Source organism: Lipophrys pholis (genome assembly GCF_963383615.2).
Source record: "Lipophrys pholis genome assembly, chromosome: 17".
NCBI classification, from domain to species: Eukaryota; Metazoa; Chordata; class Actinopteri; order Blenniiformes; family Blenniidae; genus Lipophrys; species Lipophrys pholis.
This window is the reverse complement of record NC_137643.1, coordinates 11,521,539-11,543,384: the sequence shown is the minus strand read 5'-3', so window position 1 is coordinate 11,543,384 and position 21,846 is coordinate 11,521,539. Positions and strand designations below refer to the sequence as shown.

General features: G+C 41.0%; 3 protein-coding genes across 4 annotated transcripts; 2 read left to right on the top strand and 1 right to left on the bottom strand.

Annotated features, from left to right (window-relative positions):
• Positions 1–722: 722 nt before the first annotated feature.
• On the top strand, positions 723–4,560 carry LOC308123143 (putative 2-ketogluconate reductase). Of its 2 annotated transcripts, none has more exons than XM_080485467.1 (6): positions 723–991; positions 2,247–2,625; positions 2,810–2,981; positions 3,108–3,286; positions 3,701–3,797; positions 4,053–4,560. In XM_080485467.1, exons 1-6 carry the CDS (start codon positions 863–865, stop codon positions 4,207–4,209), a joined length of 1,113 nt encoding a protein of 370 aa, XP_080341593.1. In that variant the 5' UTR covers positions 723–862; the 3' UTR covers positions 4,210–4,560. The 2 variants fall into 2 exon arrangements, with proteins under 2 accessions (XP_080341593.1, XP_080341594.1); XM_080485468.1 differs by lacking the exon at positions 723–991 and adding an exon at positions 1,545–1,585.
• A 428-nt stretch (positions 4,561–4,988) lies between these two features.
• On the top strand, positions 4,989–8,262 carry psmg2 (proteasome (prosome, macropain) assembly chaperone 2). Its single transcript, XM_080485301.1, has 7 exons — positions 4,989–5,210; positions 5,743–5,914; positions 6,088–6,146; positions 6,327–6,445; positions 6,518–6,697; positions 7,400–7,520; positions 7,844–8,262. Exons 1-7 carry the CDS (start codon positions 5,154–5,156, stop codon positions 7,922–7,924), a joined length of 789 nt encoding a protein of 262 aa, XP_080341427.1. The 5' UTR covers positions 4,989–5,153; the 3' UTR covers positions 7,925–8,262.
• Positions 8,263–9,322: 1,060 nt separating this feature from the next.
• ptpn2b (protein tyrosine phosphatase non-receptor type 2b) lies at positions 9,323–21,076 on the bottom strand. The gene is made up of 10 exons (XM_080484378.1): positions 20,815–21,076; positions 19,014–19,104; positions 18,790–18,890; positions 17,588–17,686; positions 15,767–15,904; positions 14,624–14,833; positions 14,258–14,419; positions 12,564–12,772; positions 12,385–12,465; positions 9,323–10,246 (listed from the first exon to the last, which is right to left on the bottom strand). Exons 1-10 carry the CDS (start codon positions 20,869–20,871, stop codon positions 10,225–10,227), a joined length of 1,170 nt encoding a protein of 389 aa, XP_080340504.1. The 5' UTR covers positions 20,872–21,076; the 3' UTR covers positions 9,323–10,224.
• Between the last annotated feature and the right edge of the window lie 770 nt (positions 21,077–21,846).

Genomic DNA, 21,846 nt, shown 5'->3' with positions numbered 1-21,846 from the left:
AAAAAACCTAGATAAAAGGCTCTTATTGTGGTTTGTTTTTTATCTATTTTAGTTTTCTTTGTTTTAATCTAATCTTATTTACTGATTGGTGAATGGTAAAACAGTGAGCACTTGTCTTGTTTGTCTTGCATCTCTTTGTCACTCGATCAAGTAGAGCCTGTCTGGATTGTTTGTTATGGCATGCCAAATGCAATTACCAATCTGTAAAGAATTCTATGAACAGATGTAACTAAAATAATCTCGAACCTTGAACGTTGTTGTTTGACTGATCACGTTTGATTGGCCCGAAGGGAATCCATGGGTATCGCCGTTCCGTCCTTCCACAAGCACAGCAACAAGTACTCACATCGTGTCTGTCCTTTGTGGGCTGCAGAAGGTCAATAACTTTGGACCTTTGATCGTTCTCCCCTTGCTTAGTTTTATGGATGACCAAATAATTGGGTGCACGACTCCTCGTGCCTGGACACTGTTTAATAAATGACTTACCTCCACTCTTCTGTTTGTCAGACACACTGCTGAAGTTTAACTAATCATTAAACCGACACAATGCAAAGATTTTTAGCTGATTTTGCTCTGAGTAATTTACTACTACATGTCTACATTCTCTTTGTAACATTTGTGTGTGGTCTCCCAGCCATCGTCAGAATTCCTTTTTTTTTCTTTTTTCCTATTATGTGGATTGAGTCACGTTAATCATTTAGATATTTGACCATTGGACTTTCACTGTGTGTCTCTTTATATGCAAGGCATGTGTAGCGTGTATGTCATGCTTTCTACAGCATTTTTTTGATTGATACATCATTCATTCAGATTTTCAGATCACCTCTACTTTGTGTGTGTGGAACATAACAACAACCTATCGATGTTTGCCATGATGGGACGTCTCTGCTTTATCTCACGTGTCAGGAAACTGCTGCCTCTGGCAAAAGGATCAAGCCTTGTTAAAGAGACTCACATGCACAGATCAGCACGTCAGCTGCAACACAGAAAGGTATTTTGTTTAACTTTGTTATTCACAGCCAGAAGAGTTTTGCACATTGCACCTAATTACTTCCAAGCTCTGTGGTTTATGCTTGGAATAAATGGGTCAAGAAAAGGTCGAGTCACTTATTTGACTCTTGTTTTATTGAGTATTAATATAATAGAAGAACAATCTGTCTAATCTGTCTACGCAACTAACTGCTGGGATCATGAAGATTCCTGAAGTTGAACTTAGTATCGAGAAACAAACAAACAAACATTCATTTTCCTGCAGTGACTATATTTTGAGGACTATTTAGATTAGTCTGCTTCTGACTTCCTGTTACATAAAAATCACCATGGCAACAACAAAACTACTTTTAATGTGATTGGCTATTGAAGATGTTACTCAAATATGGAACACGCCCACTGAATGTTTTTTTTTAAATTTATATCATAAAATGTATTTTTAAATGTGACTATCCAGAAAAGAAATATGCATCGTTTAAACGGCGTCGTGCTTGTAAAATGTTTAACCATTTATTTTGAAATCCTAAAAAAAAAAAAAAATCCTCTAAGTAGTATTTCCGGGTTGAAGAGCAGAAGAGTCCAAACACAAGTCCCAGTCAGTATACTTCAGTATTTACCCGAATTTATTACTCAACCAGCGTGTTTCTGCATTTTTGTGATAGTTTTAATGACACACAACGTGTCGCTGTGGGAGTTTTATCACACAAATATAATCGAAAAAGGACTGTGTTCATATTTACATGCCTGTGTATTAATAATAACGATTGTGTATTGAAGCCACTGTTAGGTTGATTTTGACTCAAAAGTCTCACTTCTACATAATAATTACCGATAATAAAGGTAATTAAAGTCACAGTGGTTTAAAAAAAATGAGCCAAAATACAACTTTAAATTACTTTCTCTTTGTAACATTGGAAAAGGAGGCTAATGAAATACCTACTTATTGCAGGGGTGTCAAACTTAAATGGATCAATCAGGTGATTTCACTAAATGCTTTACCGGAGGAAGGTGGAAAGGTGTCTTAGCCAGGTTTAGTTGATTGACACTAAAAATAAAAAATATGACTATCAGTATCAGTTATTTTTATCAAATTTATGTCAGAGAGTAGATAAACTTCAGGTATAAATAAGTTTTGACAGATAAGTTGGAAGCTACCATCTCACTTAATAGTATCTGTTTTTCACTGGCAGTGGTTTCATCACACCATCTTAAGATTTGATGGAGAAATTCTTTTGTCCGTTGTTTCAATCCACCAGGTAATGGCAGAGGACAAGCCCTGGGCTCTCTTCTCCGAAGTTGGGGAGAATGGTTATCTTGAAGACGTCATGGGCATCATGGAAAAGCACTTTCAGCTCATCTGCCACAAAGACTTTCTACAAAACCCCAAGCAGTACGGCCCCAAAATCCAGGCTGTCTTCATTTGGAATGCACTCCCTGCAGTGGAGCCGTCACTGCTCCATTTGTTGCCGTCACTGAAGGTGGTCGCCAACGGAGGGGTGGGCATCGACCACCTGGACGTGCCGTACGTCAGCAGCCTGGGAGTGAAGGTGACCAACACGCCTGACGTGGTGAACAATGCCACTGCAGATATTGCCATGGGCCTGCTGCTGGCATCGGCTCGGAGGATTGTAGAGGGTCAGTTCAAAAGTTGTACAAGCAGAATTTGTCACTTGATCGTCGGGTCACTTTTAACTCCTTCATATGAATGAATGAGAATTACACATCAAAACAATTGAGGCATGTAACGTATGGAAATCTCAGGTCAAGAGTCTTTGTTTTTTTTTTTTTATTAATAAAGAGTCATTCTATCCAACTATAGGTCACCAGGTGTCTGTTGACCCAAAGACCACTCATGTACCACAATGTCTGATGGGAGTTGAAGTGACGGGGTCGACTGTGGGGATCGTTGGGATGGGACGCATCGGATACAAAGTGGCTCAGAGGAGCAAAGGCTTCGACATGAAGATCCTGTACCACAACAGAAGCAGAAGGCAAAAAGCAATGACACAGCGCTTCACTTGGATGATTGGATGAATTCACATATTTACGGACAAACAAAAAGATTTCAGCAATGAACAAGACACTATTAATGATGATCGTCTCTTGTTGCCGTTCAGGAGTGTTGAAGATGAGCAGGCTGTGGGGGCGACTTACTGCGAGAAGATGGACGACCTGCTTAAAGAGTCGGACTTCGTGGTGTTAGTGGTGAACCTGAGCGCTGAAACCAAAGGCCTGATCGGCCACAGGGAGCTGTCCCTTATGAAGCCCACAGCAACACTGGTCAACGTCAGCAGAGGTGGGAGGACTGAGCTTTATCAAACTGCTCTGAAATGGCAAAAACCACAAGATATTTCTTTGGTTAAGTCTAACATAAGATAAGAAACACATGACAGTAAGACAAAGTTCTTCCTTAAAAACGGATCCATGGAGTCATTACTTCAATTGAATTGTTGTCAGTATTGTTCTGTGTCGGTTTAGTTTTTGTTGTATATGATTCAAAATAGAATTAGTTTTTTTTCCTTTAATCACTATAATCCTCTACATGCTGCACCCTGTCTGGTGCTGAGCTCTTATTTGAAGATAACATTAAGTGCTTCATACTGATCCAGAACATTGGAAATACAGTTGATACTGTGAACTAAGGGAGCCCCAGCTACTAAAACATTAACCATGTCTATGTTCAGTCATCGAAGTATGGTTTCTGTTTCAGGTATGGTTGTGGACCAGGATGCTTTAGTCAAAGCTCTGCAGTCTGGAACAATTCGGGCAGCAGCTTTAGATGTGACATATCCTGAACCTTTACCCAGGTACTGTATGAAAGCACCTACACTCTTCAAACAGAGCAGCTCAATCTACTGAATTCTTTCAATTAATGAATTCCTGCACATTTGTTTGAACATAACCTGAAAAGGTCAAATCTATCAGACGCAACAAGAACACTGATTCATTTTGAACTCATCAAAAGCCAAAAGACACAGAATTTTAGTAAAAGGAAAAAAGCAAGAATAAGCATTTTCTGACAACTGACTCCTCCTTTGATTCTTTGATTGACTTTTTTGCAGGGACCATCCTCTACTCCACCTCCCTAATGTGCTGATCACACCCCATGTTGGCACCAACACCTACACAACAACAAGAAACATGGTACAGAGGATGGTGGACAATGCTGTAGCAGCTGTGAAAGGCCAACCTGCTCACGATGAAGTCACACCAAAATAATTTCAGCAGTCACTCATTGTGACAGGATGTACCGAACCTGTAGTCCAGTGTGAGTCAGGATTATTTCTGTCCTGAATACAGCAGTACTGTGAATTGTATTTGCATGATAAATAGATGCAAAACAATAAAGACTTGAAGCTTTGCGTTACCTTCACCCAATGTGAATGCCTGCATAACAATTCAAAAGTCATCCTTGTTGTTTATAACTGACAATATATTGATAGAAATCACTTGTATTTTTGTTAATAATAAACATTAAGGAAAGCAGAGTCCGATCTGTTGTTCCCAGATTAATGAAATCAAATAATTCTGTGCACAGTAAAATAAAGATGCTGCCTTATATTACACATTTGCAAGGTGTCTGTCTTTTTGTTAGGTGAATATTTTAAAATATATTGTTAATGTTGCAGGATTTTTACTGTGAAATGAGTTACTAAATTGAAAATCCATTTGACGTTTTGATAATGTATTACAATCCATGACTATCTATAGCAGCTGTCATCTGATTTTTCATCTAAGACATGAATTTGTTAGAAAATTATTGACTCCATAGATCTTAAAAACTGGGTCAATCTGTGCTGCGCTATATGCGGCTTTCATTGTGCCTGGTCATAATTCAAGCTTCCCTACTCCACAGTTTAAAATTAAATATTCAAACTATATGTGATCCATCATCTTCCACAGTGACAGCCTGTAAATACATTTGTATGGATACTATTTATCTGAAAGTTTTCTTATGATATTCTAGTCAGGCATATTTACGGGGCTCTAAAATTTGTAGCATCATCAACTGTCGACACGAGGTGCCGACAGGACCACAACATCGGGCATGTAAAGGAGCGAAAGCTTTACAGAGATTATAATCGGACGCCACAAAACTGCATTAAAATCTGTGATTAAGATCTTTTTTTTTGGTTTTGTGTGACTGCCGAATAAACAGCACCATGTTTATCTCTTCACAAACCTCTGCACCGTGCTTCAGAGACTTCACGCTGCTTCTGGTGAGCTGTAGTTTCATTTACGTCTGCTTCCTCTGACTCAGCTCTTCTGTTTATCCTCACAATCTGTCCTTGTAAAATACTCAAAATCAGTTCTGTCTTGCTTGTAATAATATTGATAATGAGCTAGTTTTAATATTGAAGTGTGGTGGTGGGATGACAGGTCAGAGGGTTTTTATCTCGACCTGATTTAATTTGGTTTACAAATGGAAAAAAAAAAGAACAACAAAAAACTGAATGCTGTTGTTTTCTTCCTTTACAAACAAAATAAGCATTTAACATAGAAAATTATCATAAACTTCCAGGTGAGTGTAATCTAGATTTGACAGATTAAACAAACCAGAATTATTATTTTTTTGTTTAGTTTATTTTTCTGCCTGGTACATTGTGATCAAAGCTGAAATCTTCCTTTTTGCAAATAGATTTCCCCTGGAAGCCCTTCAATTGAGGTTATGGGCAATCTTCAGTGTTATTGTTAGCAATCTGCTTCTTTTCATCCAAAATGCTTTTGTTCTGATCCTTATTCTCCCTTCAGCCAGCGGTGGCAGTGGGTAACGTGGGTCAGCTGGCAGTGGACCTCATTGTGTCCACCCTCAACATGAGCAGAGTGGGCCACATACACACCGACTGTCTCATCCCCATGTCTGGAAACAACCCGTACGCCACACGTAAAGACGATGCTGAGGAGCTGCACACTCCTGCAGAAGGTACCAAATGATCTCTAAAAAATGAATTACCTCAAATATACCAAATCATTGTTAACAAATAATTCGATACATGAAAGTTTGGGTTGTTATCTGAGTAATTTGTGGCTGTAGCGATGAGAAATTCCATCCTAAAATTCAATCTCTCGTTAATGTGAAACCTCTGTCATTCACAGTTTACACAGCAGCAGAACTGAAGCTTGCAGTTCTTCAGATCAGAGCACCAATTATTCAGGTAAAACCACCCTGCGCTGCATCAGTATGACTTTATTCCACTAACCTGTGTCTGACTGATCGTTGGTCTTTTTAGCTGAGGAAACATTTTCTATAATCTTCCATGTGAATTTGCTGTCAGTGAAACTCGACTATATCTCTGTCGTTGGATTACATTCTTTGTTCTTTGTTTTCACTGCAGACAAAGTCCAAAAAGTTCCGTCAGCTGCTCGTGTCGTGGATCAAATCCAGCGGCTTCTCCAGGACTGTTGTCCTCTCCAGCAGCCACGCCTACCAGCGGGACGACCAGCAGCTCCAAGGGTAAACACAGATTCCGCATCATCACTTCGCTGTGCAATGTCACTGCTGAGGGCAAAAACATGTCCTCGTCAGCAAACCTCTGAGGTACCTGGTGACGCCGTCCCTGCTGAAGGTGAGCGCAGACGCTCTGAAGGAGCTGGGCTGGAAGGAGATGGAGCGAGTGCCCGCCTTCCCTGGACTGCCTGACGTCAACACTGAACCACGGCTCTGCATCCCTGGAGGAGGCATCACCAAGGCACTTTACACCGACAGGTGAGGAACAGAGCTTCACATAGAGGTGGAACCACACGGTACAATTAAAGAGGTGTGATTTTAACGGTTTGAAATGCTTGAAAGTTGATGACTATTTATTGTTACTTCGATTTCAATAGTTTGACTGTCTCAGCCCCTAATAAATCACCAATTACAGTATCAAACTGCATTGTGTGACCTGATCTAAGAAGTCTCTGATATGGTTCACTTATTATAATAGTGCACATGGAGCTGGCTTCAATGAAAGATGACACAAAGGCATTACCTCATCTATGCCTTGCTTTGACAATGAGTTATATCACACAACGAATGATGAATACAGATATTATCACAGAGAAGAAAATTAACCAGCACACATTCTCTTCGGGTAATGGTGTTGCACTAATTGGTGTCCCCACGCAGGGAAAAACAAACTCGGTTCCTCAGACAACATCAACATTCAGCGTTCGAACTGAATCCACATTTCTATCCTGATACTGCACTAGAACGAACCCAGCATGAAATATCTGCCTCTACATTGTTTATTGCAAAGGGAACAACTTTAGACTACTTTTTTTTTTTCCCCTTCACAATCAGAGTTTGCTATGAGTTATAATATGCTCAGCCACATATACGAGTTAATTATTACATGGTAGAATTTCATTTTTTATTTATTATGTTTGTATAATAATAGTATGCATTTATGCGCCCTCTCTTTTTAAGCTGTGCTGAGGATCTTCCGCTGGCAGTGTTGCTACTTTTCTGTTCAGAAGGCGACAACATCCCAGATGCCTTCGCTCTGGTCAACCACCTCAACGACTGGCTCCACCTGCTGGACACTCATGTAAGTGACGAACATCTCAAACCTGCAATGCAGCGCTCACCTACTCCGAGTGAGCCAGCTGGGCCCTGCAGGGCTGCAGATTCTGTTATTTTATACAGTGCTATAGTTGTTAGCGATCCAGCTTCAATAAAGCAGAATTCCCAGTTCAAGTCAGAGTTTGGAGGACTTGTTCCAATTTATTTGGCTCAGTGATTAAACAAAGAAGCAGCCAAAACGATAAATCCATGCAGCATTTTCAGGTTTCAAAAGGAGCTTATCGTTTGACATTTTGCCTTTTATTTGATAGGCGGTTTGTAATACGGTACTTGTTTTTCTCATTTCAGCACGAACAGGCTAACAAATGGAAGATCCCCGCCTCGTGGAGTCTGCTGTTTGGAAATGGCATCCCTCCTGCCCTGTTCTGATCGTGTATTTTTGTTGTCGGTTTTGGCTGCGTTTACCTTGTAATATAAACACATGTGAAGAGTGCAGCTGCTAAAACTTACTTCTTCTTTTTTTCTGATAATTTTGAACTCAATTTTGATCATTCATATACAAACTGCTACTTCATGTTAAAAAAAAAATATAAACTATAACAAGATAAAGAAAGATCTTCCCTTTTCTCCACTTTATTTTTGATATGAATCTACATCACATAAAATGTCGCTACAGCAATCGACCGAAACCGGCACTGATGTAGGGGTAATCCCATAGTACTGCAGCATTTTAAATGTTTGTGATTTCCAATAAAAGATAACAATCGGGTGATTTCATCTCAAAATACTGAATACTACGACTGTGCTACACTCACCGGATACTGCCTCCACCCACTTGACTGAAAGTGCTTGGCCAGGAGCCATCCTGTATTCCTGGTAGTCCCACCTCTCTGTAATTCGATTCCTTTCTACAACTTGGACAAGTGGTGAAAACAAAGCGGCACTCTTACTCAGACATTGAGCTGTTTTGTCCTCCCTTTAAATCTGCGTCATAATTATGGGAAAGACGGGTCCCCGTGGAGGTTTTAAGAGAAAACTGGGAAGAGGTCTGACTGATTTGGGAGCAAATCTGCCTGAAGCTAAATTAACTGTCTAATGAGAGCTGATCGGAATACAGTCTCAAGAGGAAATTGTATATCTTAATTAGGAGACTTCCACTCGCAAAGGGATAAATGAGAAGAGACAGCGGCTAGTTTAAGAAATGTACCTGAAAGACAATATTGTGGTAATCTTAGCGTGCAAAATGATCAAGTGTTTTCTCAAGCTGATATAAAATCTGCCCAATGTGCCGTTAATGCTCAATAAATAAAAGGTAACAGCCTTTTAAGTCAAAACAAAGCTGAACTCAGAAACAAATGTGGCTCCTTCTTAATTTAACGTCGTCGTCGTCGTGCTGGCGCTTTGTTGCCTGGCAACGGCCTCCCTAGAGGTCACGCCTGCTGGCTGAGGTCACGTTCAGCCGTCTATTGTGAAATCAGCTATCAAATTAGAAACACCGTGCCAGCATGTCAGGAGTGTTAAGTGTTTGCTTCCGTGTTAAAGAAGCCAAACTGGAGAGTTGGAAAAGATTTTCTTGTAAAATAGGTTTATAATTGGAACCCTGTAAATCCAAACACCTCATATCTTTAGCTTTAATATATGTATAATTACATCATCTCTATTTACAGTTAGAATCATGTAGAAAAGCCAGAAAAATAAACCCTCAAATCAACCGATTAAGATTAATTGGTCATTTAGGTAATCCCATTAAAATAAGCTTGGCTTTAATCCAATATGGATTGCATCAGTCACCATTTTTTTCCCCGACCAATGAAAACAAAGAGGTTTGTATATAAACTAGATGTACCAGTTTTATTTGTAGAGTACACTCTAAAGAAAGAAACTTAAAGACCATTCATTTCAACAGAAGTTATCAAATCAGCTTTTCACTGGATCCAGATCTGTAACACGAGCTTTCGTCTTTTTTAAGGGTTTGTTTTTATACAAGCAAAAATATGTCTTTTTATACACATCTTTTTAAAAAAAAAAAAAAGAAAAAAAAAAAAAGAACATTATGTACATCATGGAAACATTACATGCCACTTAATTTCTCACGTGGGAGGAGGCAGTGCTTTTCATTTAACCAGCCCCACATCACCTGAAAAACTTCAAGTAATCTCTTATAAAAAATAAATTTATTTTTTTTATTTTTTTGCCTCTGAAAAAATGTTTTTTTTTTTCTTCCAAAAATACACATATGAACAGCATTATAAATTGGCAATGCATAGCCCCGACTTTCAGTTTTAATTTCATGGATGCAGAGGAAAATGAAAACGCTGCAAATAATAATAATAATATTGACACACACACAAAAATAAAAGCTCATTTTGTGACTGTGGAAGCAGCGCCGAGGATGAGGTGCAGACTGGGAGTAAAGCGCTGGTGTCTTTGTCTTCAGAGAATGTCAAAGTGTCGTCTGTAAACAGTCAAGAGAGGATGGGGTGAAAGAGAGGAAAAGGGAAAAAAAAAAAAGAAATCATAAAGCTGTGGAGGGGAGGGAGGATCCGGAGGAGTGAAAAATGCTACTTGGCCGGGACCACTTCAACCAAAACAAAGCGGATACGAGAGGAGAGCCAGCTGCTGAGGTGGAAGTGAGGATGATGGATGAAGGACAAAGACGTTGGGGGAGAGCTGGAATTCCCTGCCGGTGTTGGCTTCGCTGCCCGAGCCGCAGGCGGAGGCGGAGGCGGTTAGCAGTCGCTGGTCTTCGCCCTGTTCACGGGACACAAAACACGATGAAGAGCCGCGACTCCGGGGTCCTTTCTGCCAGACTGTGAGTGAAGCTCGACAGTGATCACGGCAATCTGTGCTCCAAAGTCAAGTTAGTGTTTTCAGCAAGACGTCAAGACGAAACTTCACCACAGAGAGCAGAAACCTAAAACACCAGTAATGGGCTGAAAGCAGGAGCTGAGTCGTCTTTCACAATCATGCATCACTTTCAGATTAGATTGATTCCGAGTGCAGTAACCTGTGGTTTAAAACGGATATCGCACTAATTTGTGCGATAATAGCTTTCACTTCAAGTCTTCCAGGGATTATCTGGAAGGAGAGTCTTATTGTGGAATATTTAGAAAACTCCGGATGATTTAAGTTGAACAGAAAGGCAACAATGGAACCCGGTGAATATTGTGTTTCTAGTTAGTAGTTAATCGCTCCATCAATAAAGCAAACAATAGACGAGGAGAAGACTCCATTGGTCCGTAAGGTTCTCCACTGCTACTTTTATCTACACACGTCCTCTCAGGGAATCGATAGTGGAAACATTACAAACGGCACCGAACGCAAACCAATTGGAAACGCCGCCGTGCTAAAGTTCTCATGACACCACTCTCACGGTTAGCAGCACCAGCAACAGCAGAAGAACATGCCACAAGCCTCAACAGAACTCAGGCGGTGCCTGGAATAAGGTCGGCTCCAAAAAAGGTAAGGAAACGTATGGCTGACAGATTACTGCTGGAACAATGCATCTTGGGAATTAATCTCATTCTAAAAGGAAATTTATTTCCCCTTTAAGGTTTTTCCTGAAGCTGCTGGATTTCATCTCGACATTGCTTTGCATTATGAAGAATAGAATAGAAATACTTTATGAATCCTTAGTCCATTCTAATGAATGTCGTGTCTTTAAAAGGTAAATAATCCGATTCTTCAACGGTCTGAGGTTCATTGCCAAAATGCATCATGGCAACACAGAAACGATCCAACAAACACAGACGTCCTTACCATTTGGGAGTGTTTAGTCGAGCCACTTCCTACTTTGTCTTTCATTTCTATCATTCATTAGGAGTTCTCTTTCTTGACAGAACCAAACAAAGAAAAATGTTCCAACCTGACCGGACATTCATGTTTCCAATGGTAATTGCTTAAACAAGCACACACACCTCACACTCACCCAACACACACACACACACACACACACACACACACACACACACACACACACACACACACACACACACACACACACTCACCATGCTGGAGGACAACCAATATGATCACAACTCCAAACCACAGAAGCCAAGCAAATCACAAAAACAAGGATAAAACCCACACAAACAAACAAACACACTCGCTCACACACACACACACACACACACCTCCATGTACAAGAGCGGGTGCTTTTAACAGCGGTGGGAAAACCTCCTCCTCTAAATGTGCTGCTGGTGGTGGTTGTTGCTGCCTCGGGGTGGGGGGGACTAATACCCGCCCCCCCACCTCCCGGGCAGGTCAGCCCGTGTCATGTGCAGCAAATGCAGATCAAACTGTCCAGAAGAACCACAACAGCAGAGTGAGACCTCGTCACAAACGCTGCGGTTTTTAGTTTTTTACATTTTGTCTGCATTACTGGAACAATGGTGGTGTGTCACACAACAAAGGACGAGTGTTCAGAAATGAGCTGGCAAGTTTTTGGGGGGTTTTCTTTTGTGGTGCTTCGTGAAGTTTCACTTTCTGCCCCCATGAGAGCGAGAGCGATATGTCAACCTGAAGGCTTCAATCTGAAGGCTTTAATCTGAAGGCCTGCAGCAAATTAGAGCACAAAAAACCCTAAAAACCAGACTGCCGTTTCTGCAATTAGACAGCTGAGTTGCATGCTGGGGGGGTTAAAGAATAAAATAGATAAATCTGAATTTCCTCAATTAATTTTAAATGTGTCTAAAATAGTTGAACAGTTAAAAAAGAGAAGTTGGCCATTTTCCTTTATATTTACTATTGCGGCCCGTGTTTGCATTTCACGCTTCACAGAATGTCTTGCAACAAGTAAGGAGTTGAGACGCGGGATGACAGATCATCATGGACCGCTCCGCAGTATTGATTTGCGTAAAAATGAATTAAGGTTTGAATAAAACAGTTACCTCTTTCTTTTCTTCTCCGAGTCATTAGTCCTGGATTTGCTTTGGGCTGTCTTGGAGATGCTGTCTTCTCTGTGTCGCTTGCTGTGCAGAAAAAAGGAACCAGGTGGTAAACAGGTGACCGTAGCCGAGCACAGCCGACGTTTTAAATGAGCCTTTCATTCCAGGTTTGTTGTACTGACTGGGATGTGTTGCTGTCCTGCTCCTGGTCCTTGCACGGAGACTGAGCAGGTACTTTGCCGTCCTGTCTGTAGTCGCCGCCGTCCGCCGTCTGGCCGCCGCGCTGGCTGCCATTGCAGCGCTCTGCGGGACACCGGGCCTGAGACTGAGCAGAGGGGGGAGACTCGGACAACGGCTCCTGATCTTCCCTGGATAACTCCCGCCACTGGTTCTACAAGAGGTGACAGGCAGCGGACAGCAGTAATGAGATTACAAGGTGGAAACAAGAGCGATACATTTGAAGTGATAATCAGCCACTTATTTGATATGGGATGAGAGTTTGACAGTTTATTAAAGATCCGATTTTAAAAGGTCTTTCCCCACCTGTCAATAAAGGACGAACATGAACGGGATCTTCAGAGTATCAATGAAGCACAGATGTGATTTATTCTTTTTCCATTCATTTAAAACTTCATGCTGTACTTCACCGCAGCATTTGATCATTTACCCGATTACTACGCCGCCCTACTTCACAGACAGACACGCCTGGAGGCAGGAAAGCTCTGGTGAGAAGCAGGAATTTGTCCAGTGTCTTAATTCATCTCCACACGTCTTGTTCGGTCACAAGAAGTAACTGATGGAAAAATAATATAATTCGCATGATACCATCTTTGGAAGATAAAAATAATCCATCAAGCTGGAAAATATCTTTAATTTCAATAATTGTTCACATCAATCAAGTAGTGGATTTAAAATCTACTTACTTCTAATAAGTTTGACTCTGAGTTTTATTTATAGCTCCGAGTAGTGTGTGGTGTTCTTGCTCTTTTCACATGACTCCACTTAAACTACTTTTCATTTGTGCAAACCTTTAGAGTTGCATAACGTTTCCTCGTGGTAAAGAAGTTCTTGGTATGAGCTTGACGCCAGTTTCTTTGAGTTGTGTTCACACTGCAGGAAAATGTGACCCAATTCTGATTTTCTGCTCACAAATAACGCAAAACCCATCTGTTTTGTGACCGGAGGAAGCGGCGTCGCCGAAATGGTAAAAAGCTCTTTTTCCTCATTCTCCTTCTTTCCTTTGTCGCTTTGTCAGCTTCTATTGCACAACCACTTGAAAATGGATATACAGGCGCATGCAGGTCACTTTGGGGTCTGATAACGTTACACTGCAGTCTGATGGAGGTCGCATTTAAGGCCGAAGCAATGGAATTCACTGCTTTATAGATTTGCATAATGGGTGGATTCCTGCTGCTGTCTACATTTATGGGCTGTTGACTTGAGGTCTTAGCGGGTATATATCCCACCACACTAATCTGAACTGAGCATTGTTGTGGAAGGGATGTGGCGGCAGAATATACGTTACAAGCATTCAGCACGTGTTGTGTTCACAGCCTTTGTTCTTTTAATGTAGAAAAATGGGTCAAATTGAACAAAACCAGAGCGAGGGGTTTTTGTCTTCCAACTTCGGCCCAGATCAGGCGACCACACTAACAACCGTCAACACTTGTTTGAACACAAAACGATGGCACCACGTTCAATATATTCCACTGAAACAAAAACAACTTTGTCAGCTGACATGAGGAGACTGACGCGAGCAGGACTGTTTTTATATACACACAACTAAAACAACAGAGACGTGCTGGCTGTAGATCACTGGGAGAAGCAACGTGTGTCAGCATGACCTGTTATTTTTGTGTGTGTGTGTCGTCGTTACCTGCACTGAGGAGTCTCCCATGACGCATTTTGCTCCCTCGATGACAGCCATGTAGGAGAAGCGCAGCTGATCGGGAGTCTGGATCAGGCCCATGCGGTACTTCCTCATGTTCAACAGGATGCTTTTGATGTCCACTAATGACGGGTCTTTGTTTTTGTCCATCTAGAAAAGACGATTCTCTGTTCATCTCACGAGATAACGCCTCGTGATATTTACGGACATCGTCTAAAGAATTAATACGTACGATACTGAAATACGGCTTTTTAAATAAATAATGAATAAATTCAATATATTAGATACCGTCTGAACCCAAAGCAGTAAACATCATGACGCCACTGGCGTGCAGAGGAGACAAGTAGAACTGACCAGGACCAGACACGTGTCGACTAATGAAAATGTTCCCGAGCGCCCGATTCCAGCACTGCAGTGCACCACCGCCGGTCCGTGGTCCGCGCCCAGCGCTCCCGACTCCCGCACCTTGAAGAGGAAATTTAGGAAGGACGCCGGGGACTCCGGAACTCCAAAGTCAGGCCAGGTGGTGTAATGAAAGTGGTGGAGCTCTCGCTTTTCTCCCGTCTGTGGGAGAACAAGAAAACAGGCCTCATGAGCGACTTGAAACGGAGGAAACCTGCACAGACCTGTATCAGTGAGGTTACTGGAAGTCATTTCAGCAACAGTTTCAGTTTCTATTCACTCAAAAATAGAGACAACGGCCATGTAGTAAATGAAAGAGAGTGTCGACTTTTTTTTTTAAATGGTTTGAAATTTCCAATCATTCCAGTAGATGTTTTATGAAAAAAAAGAAATGTGTGTATGATAGATAAATGAAACGTATCAAACCAATATGGAGATAAAGATAGATGTCCAGTGGAAGTCATTTTATTTTAAATACTGTAATCTCTCCACACCTCATTTACATTTTCTCACCAAGATAAAAAATAATGACATTTGAATGATGAAAAGAAACTCATTCATAACATTATAACAACCTTCTAACTGCAAGTAATCAGATCGCTGTAATATTCAGATCGGACACGTTTACTTACGCTACAGAAATGCAATCATTTAAAAACAGGTTTCTGTTATTTTGTCCTGTTGAACACAACACTAGTCTTCTTACAGACTTATCATCGGCTGCCCTCATTCAATTTAACATGAAAAGTGTTTGTTCTTCACGGTTCCACCCACGTTGTGACTCTGTTATTCTGTTTTAGACTTTTCAAAATCACATGCGCAGAAAAGTAAACTAAGTAAATCAGATTAACGAAGCTACAGGAACAAATATTGGAATGTGGAGAAATCAAGTTGTGGTAATCTGATTTCACATGATTCCTTTGAAAAATCCCCAGAAATTGCACAAAGATGATATATTCACTGTGAATGTATATAACTCAATGAGGCCTGTCACAAATAAAAACAACACAAGCACATGTGAGCCGTCTTAATTTGACGCCCGTGAGTCTTTTTACTTAAACTTTGCTCAGTGTGCTGAGTAATATTGTGGCTTACGTTGATATTCTGCAGCTCCAGCACTCGGGTGGTGTAGTACGACTTGGTGTCTTCTGACAACAGCGTGACTAAGAAACGCGTGTCTCTGAAAGCCATTTCCCTCTTCTCGGCTGTGGGCCAGTACTGGGCACACTTTTCCTGTTACCGGAAATAAAATGGAGAAATAAAACACATCAATACACATCAAACCTCTGACATGATGAAAAGCAGATGAAGACTAACAGGAAGATGAGATGCTAAATGGTATGGAGATGGAAGTGGGATAAAAAATGACTTCATGCTGAGAAAAGACACATCCTGTTGTTTTTTTTTATGAATTTATGTGTGTAAAATAGTATTACAAAGTGCTGTGCAAAAACCATAAAGAAAACTGTCAAAACGGAGAAAGACTGGAACACAGCAGCATGAATAACTTGTGTATCATATAAAATAAAAGCTGTTTAAAATACAAAAGTGTACACAGGTGTAGCTTCTTAGAACATTTATTAGTTTAGTCTACATTTTAAGGTACAATTCTTGAGTGTAACATGAATTCGCTTAGTATTGTGACTGTTGATTAGGTCAAAACAATCACTTATTAAATAACGGAAGGCTAAATGTGCCTCAGAACAAGAGGTCAGCACTGCAGCCGAGTGTCTCCAACCAGCCTCCACATTTAGCATTTTCTTAGCAAACACCATCAGTATAAACATCTGGGGCCAAACCAATAAAGACGTGGAGCTCCGGCCTACATAAAAGGCTCTTGTGAGGTTAATAATATCGCTCTACTAGGTGTTCTTTATCCTCCTATTCCAGGAAAATACTCTGGAAGTGAATCTCATGACCCAGCAAGATCTACTCCAGCTGCTTTACTGAGAAAGAGAGGGAGCGGGAGAGGGAAAGGGAGAGGGAGAGGGAGGGGGAGAGAGAAAGAGCGAGAAAGAGAGAGAGAGAGAGAGAGAGAGAGGTCACAGCTGCTCTGCATGAGAGCATTTCAGCCTGTGTGTTTAATCTGCACACTGCAGGATCACTGGAGTTTAGAGAGGCTGAGAGGTTGGGCTGCATCCCAGATCACCTCGTACATCTGTGAACAAGTTGTCACAACACTAAACTCTCACTGGCAGGAGGGTGTGAGGAGTGCGTCCGGATTAAGCTCGTCAAAGTTATAAATCCTTCTTTTTTTTTAAATTCTTATTATACAGTCCCTTGTGCTCACTATTTTTTATTTTTTTTTGCTCTAATCCAAATGGAGCTCTTCCAAAGTAGTGAAGTTAATTGAAAATATCCTTTCATCGAGTTAAACTCCACTCTGATCATTGCAAAGCTGCAATTAATAACTTCGTTTTGGGTTCATGATGATAAATGCACAGCAGCTTTAGAATGCTGGAAAACTGGGAAAAAAAACATGTTAAAGATACAATTAAAGGGTGGTATCAGCAAGACCGTGAAGTAGGACGCGTGTGAGTGGAGGTGTACCGGCCAGCCTGAACAGTGAGGCCTATGTGAGGGTTGTTTCCGTTCCCCGCTGTCCTGACCGTGAACTAATGGTCCGGTCAGCTGATCTGTCTGCGCTGTTCTTCACCAGATTGTCAGCTTTGATATGCAGTTTTGTCGTGGGCCCATTCATGAGAGGACGCTGGGCCGTTTCACGAGACTTCTACAAAAACATCTACGTGCATGGCCTCAGGCCGTCTGCTGCTTCACAGTGAAGCATTCAGGAGCCGAACCTTCGTCTTACGATGTAATCTGGATGTGAACATCAAACGTTGTGCAAGTGTGTGTGGGTGGTTGTGCACCAGACAATATTAGAAGTCTGTTCTTTTTTTTTTTTTGTGTACTCACCGAGCCTTTCTCTATCACCCTGTTGAGCATGATGATTGCTTTGGTTTTCTGTTCCCAGATCATGAGCCAAAAGTGGCCACAGGTGTTCCCGAGGGGTCCCTGCAGACAAAAGACACGCGCACACTTTCATTATTACATGGTGGCAGGCCAAAGACTCCAGGGGGAAAAACTCAAGTCGTTCGCAATGCAAATGTCAATAACATCAAATGCTGTGAATAAATTAGCTGAGCAGAAGACGGTTTCTGCTGCCGCGATAACTATGCAACAGAGCTGTGCAGGGTGGGAACACCAGCTCACTTAAAAGGTCAGGTCTGCTAAAGGTAACGATGTGGTGAAGCTGAGAAAACTGCAATCTAATCAGCAAATATCCTCAACTGTCAAATAGTTCCCAGAAATTATAGACAACATTACACAACAACAGGTCAGAAAGAGTGACAGGTCAACACAAGTGGCATTGTTCTTTTTGTCAGTAAAAGGATTTTTAGAAATACTCCATTATCTCATTAAACAAAACTGAAATAAGTCTGGGGGGGGAAACTCTGCTGCAGTTGTGTTTATGATTATGGTATTTAAGAACACAAACAACTGGTGAACTGTAAAATCTAAGTGAGTTCAGTTGGTCATTGATTCCAGTCACTAACCACCAATGAACTTTGACTCGTCTCAGAGGCAGAAAAACATCAACTCTGATAAAATGGTTTAAAAACGTCAAGAAACCCGAAGTAACACTAAAATGAATGGAAACATTTGCAACAACTCATTCCCAAAATGCTCATTGTCTATCTGAAGTTATTCTATAAATAGTATCATAATAATGAGGAAACAAATCATGTCCCTCACCAGGACATTAGTAACACTTCTTCTTCCTTAAAACATGATGATGTTTTCTGTCAAACACAGTAAAGAAAGTTACATTCCGGCAATCACTGACCCAAAGGAACGTTTCCTTTCATGCCTCGATTCTGAAGGCAAATTGCATTAACAATATCTATAACACAGCATACATTGACAAAATGTATGCAACAAAACACAAACACACTTTCTTATACATTTTGTTGTTGTTGTTGAGTATCTTGGTGGATTAAGAATATGGGGAAAAACAGACTTTTTTTAATTCTATTTTTAACCATCAAAGACGGCTTGTATTTATGAAATGCACTGTCACAACAGAACCATCCGGGGACCAGGGGAATAAAGCTTGCCTGAGTTAGTATGTAACTCCTCTCGGCTTCCTCCATCACGACCAGGCTTGCATTGATGTAGTCATTTTCTGTGGTCTCCAGCTTCACCCGGCTGTGATCGACTGCAGGCAGCAGGACAAACAGGGCATTAGTCGGAGGCGGGTTGAAAATTGACAGGCTTGGCTTTGGTTTTCCAGAAACATAGCAGTGTAAACAATTTGGACTCTCTACAAATGTTTACCCACACGGACTGACATCTCTGTATCTGTTTCGGTTGCGATTCTCGGGATACTTGGCCACTTTGAAGGAGCACTCGTGGGACTGATTCCTGATTTCCTGGACAGGAACAGAACAAAGATGCTTGAGAAACAAACAAAAACATTTTGAGAAACATTTCTGTCGGATGGAGGTTCAGTGTGAGGATGCAACTAGTCATAATCTTCACATCTTCATTGTTCTGTGCACCAACTAATCAATTTATTCTTTCTTTTCTTACAGTGGTTTCTTAAAGCTTGATATGCAGTCGAAAATCGTTTTGCCTAAATAAAGTCAATCCAAATAATGATTTATTAATGTATGAATAAACTCCAAAAGCCTTTTTTCTTGCCAAGATCCAATTGAATACAGACTATGGAGCCAGGATTAATCCCAAAAACTGAGGTTCAAGGCCAGAACATTTTTTAAGAAGCATTTAGAGGGCTTCCAAATTCTTTTAGGATTCATTTTACATCATTAGTTATATTTCTAGCACTTCATGACCTGACTCCAGATATTATTTGTGATATTTTTATGCCAAATAAACCTCCGCTCTCTTTGAGATATTCAGACAGAGGTTTTCTTTCCACTCTAAAGTCCTGCTTTATGTCTAAGGGGGACTAGTTTGCCTTCAGGGTTGATCTGCTTGAGGGAATTTAGACAACGGAGAAACTGGCTGCTTATAACTCCAGCCTGAAGGCATATTTTCACAAGAGCAGAAAGCTGCCTGCCTGACATTTTGACAGATTAAAATAGAGACCAGATATTTTGCAGTGGCTCTTTTGGCCTAAATGACAGACAATTTAAAAAAAAATAATAATTCAAGCTCAACCTCTGCCTGTGCTTGGCTTCTTCCATGTGGTAAATTAAATGCCTTACACAATTGAATTTCTTACTGTAAAAGTCTCATGGAATTGCATCAGCATTTATTACAGATTCACTGACCTGCGAGTGCTCTGTTGTCCTGTGGAGCACTGCTGGTCACAGTAGGGGAAGAGCTCAACCATCTGGTCTGCACCTTCTCTTAAATTGGTTAAATCTGTTTGTGTCTCTGCTTTAGTATCGGTTTATATATTTATTAGCTGCATTTCATATGAATGGCATTAAATGGGCTTTATTGAGGGTTTGAGTCCAGGCCGGTGCTTCTGAACGAAGCCAAATAAAACGCACATTAATCACAATGGGGACTGAAAAGTGTGTATAAAATGTGTGTTTGCCTTGCGACAGGGTGGTAACTTTCCTATTGATAAATATTGATATTTTACATTCTAATAATTTATTTAATTATAATACGTCTTTTACTTTCAGCTTTTTTTATTATTATCATTTGTAATTTGTAATGACGGATACAAGCTCTTTTATATCAAGTTAACGTAACATCACAATACAAATGTTCTGCGGACGGTAACAGTGACGAGATAAAGTGCGTGTAAAGAACTCACAGCAGTGACATTAATTACATCAAATCCTCCTGCCATTCGCGTTATAACCTCACATTTTGACGTTATGAAACCGCAGTGACATGACAGCGGAAACAATAACAAAGAGCATCAAAGCTCGAGAGCGACTGAGCTGACGGGAATCTGGACAATCAAATACAAGAGTACGAGTGACTACTGACGAGCAGGAACTGCGAGACGTGCGGAAGAAGGAAACAGAAACACCAAATCAACATGTTTGACTTGGTATGGTTTCAAAATAGAAACCTGCTGAGCTGGCCGAACCGTCGGCGCGCTAAATTAAATACTACCTCCAGCGTTAGCGTCATGCTAACTGTGCTAACAGACTTACCGAGTAGAGTTTCTGCCACCGGCCCTCCGAGTCTATGTCCTCAAACTGCCGGTCCATGTTTCCGGTGCCAGTGGCCGTCTCTTCCACACAATGGCCGTGTTAAGCAGAGAGGCCGTTTTCTACCTCATTACTTTATCCGTGCCAGAGGAGCTTTCGGTCTGAGAAGTGTCACTTTACTGCGTTAGCCCGCAGCTCGCCGAGCGTCTGTCCGTTATCTCCTGTCGGCACAGAGTCGTCAGTGCGCATGCGCCACCGGAACTCCACCGCCCCCTGACAGGAAATGTCAATGTAAAAGAACGAATAACTGATCCACAGTCTGAACTAGTAAGTAGTCATTTTAAACATGTATTTGATCTAATTGATGAAAAACGACTCTCCTCTTCCCAGAGATGATTGCATTAACAATTAATAAAATACTTGTATTTTAAATAATGATTTTGTCCATAAAATGACCTTGATTTGGAGTTATGGCATCGGTTTTAACAATATAAGGGTTTTAACATTATAGGGTTTTAACCAAGCTCCACAGTAAGATGTTCTGTGGGATCTCTGACGTGCTCTTTGGCAGGCAACACCAAATGTCTGGGTAATGTGATGCCCATTGTGCCACACAGAAGTACACATCAGTAATACAATCTCTCTGAGACTGATTACAGGTCCGCAAAAACGTCGAAAGCAGCATTTCTAATGCCACACATTTCCTCCTTCTTTTAATGATTCATTTATATTGTTGACAGGTCTGTTTCAATGGAAGAATGGAAGAAACCCTCCTGAAATGAATCTCCATTGCACATTACAAAGAATGAAAGTGTGAAATGAGTTTTTGGAAAAATGCATATTAACAGATTTGCTTTCTTTCTGACAGTGGCAGCATTTCCTCCCCCGAAAACGACTTCACTCCAAGGTTTACTTTTACAATCACTCACTGCCCTTCTGTTAGATATTTAATCAACTCTTTGTACGTATGGTGGCTGTGTGAGGGTGCTGCTCCTCAGGGGCCGCGGGGTGGCAGTGTTTTTACTGCCATTAAAA

Coding starts and splice junctions, on each gene's coding strand:
- LOC308123143 (XM_080485467.1), top strand. CDS start 863: ATGTTTGCCATGATGGGACGTCTCTGCTTTATCTCACGTGTCAGGAAA. Junction 2,626..2,809: donor GGCTCGGAGGATTGTAGAGG/GTCAGTTCAAAA, acceptor ATCCAACTATAG/GTCACCAGGTGTCTGTTGAC. Junction 3,798..4,052: donor TATCCTGAACCTTTACCCAG/GTACTGTATGAA, acceptor ACTTTTTTGCAG/GGACCATCCTCTACTCCACC.
- psmg2 (XM_080485301.1), top strand. CDS start 5,154: ATGTTTATCTCTTCACAAACCTCTGCACCGTGCTTCAGAGACTTCACG. Junction 5,915..6,087: donor GCTGCACACTCCTGCAGAAG/GTACCAAATGAT, acceptor TGTCATTCACAG/TTTACACAGCAGCAGAACTG. Junction 7,521..7,843: donor TCCACCTGCTGGACACTCAT/GTAAGTGACGAA, acceptor TTCTCATTTCAG/CACGAACAGGCTAACAAATG.
- ptpn2b (XM_080484378.1), bottom strand. CDS start 20,871: ATGGACCGGCAGTTTGAGGACATAGACTCGGAGGGCCGGTGGCAGAAA. Junction 17,687..18,789: donor GGAGTTACATACTAACTCAG/GCAAGCTTTATT, acceptor TTTTGTCTGCAG/GGACCCCTCGGGAACACCTG. Junction 15,905..17,587: donor GGGTGATAGAGAAAGGCTCG/GTGAGTACACAA, acceptor TTCCGGTAACAG/GAAAAGTGTGCCCAGTACTG.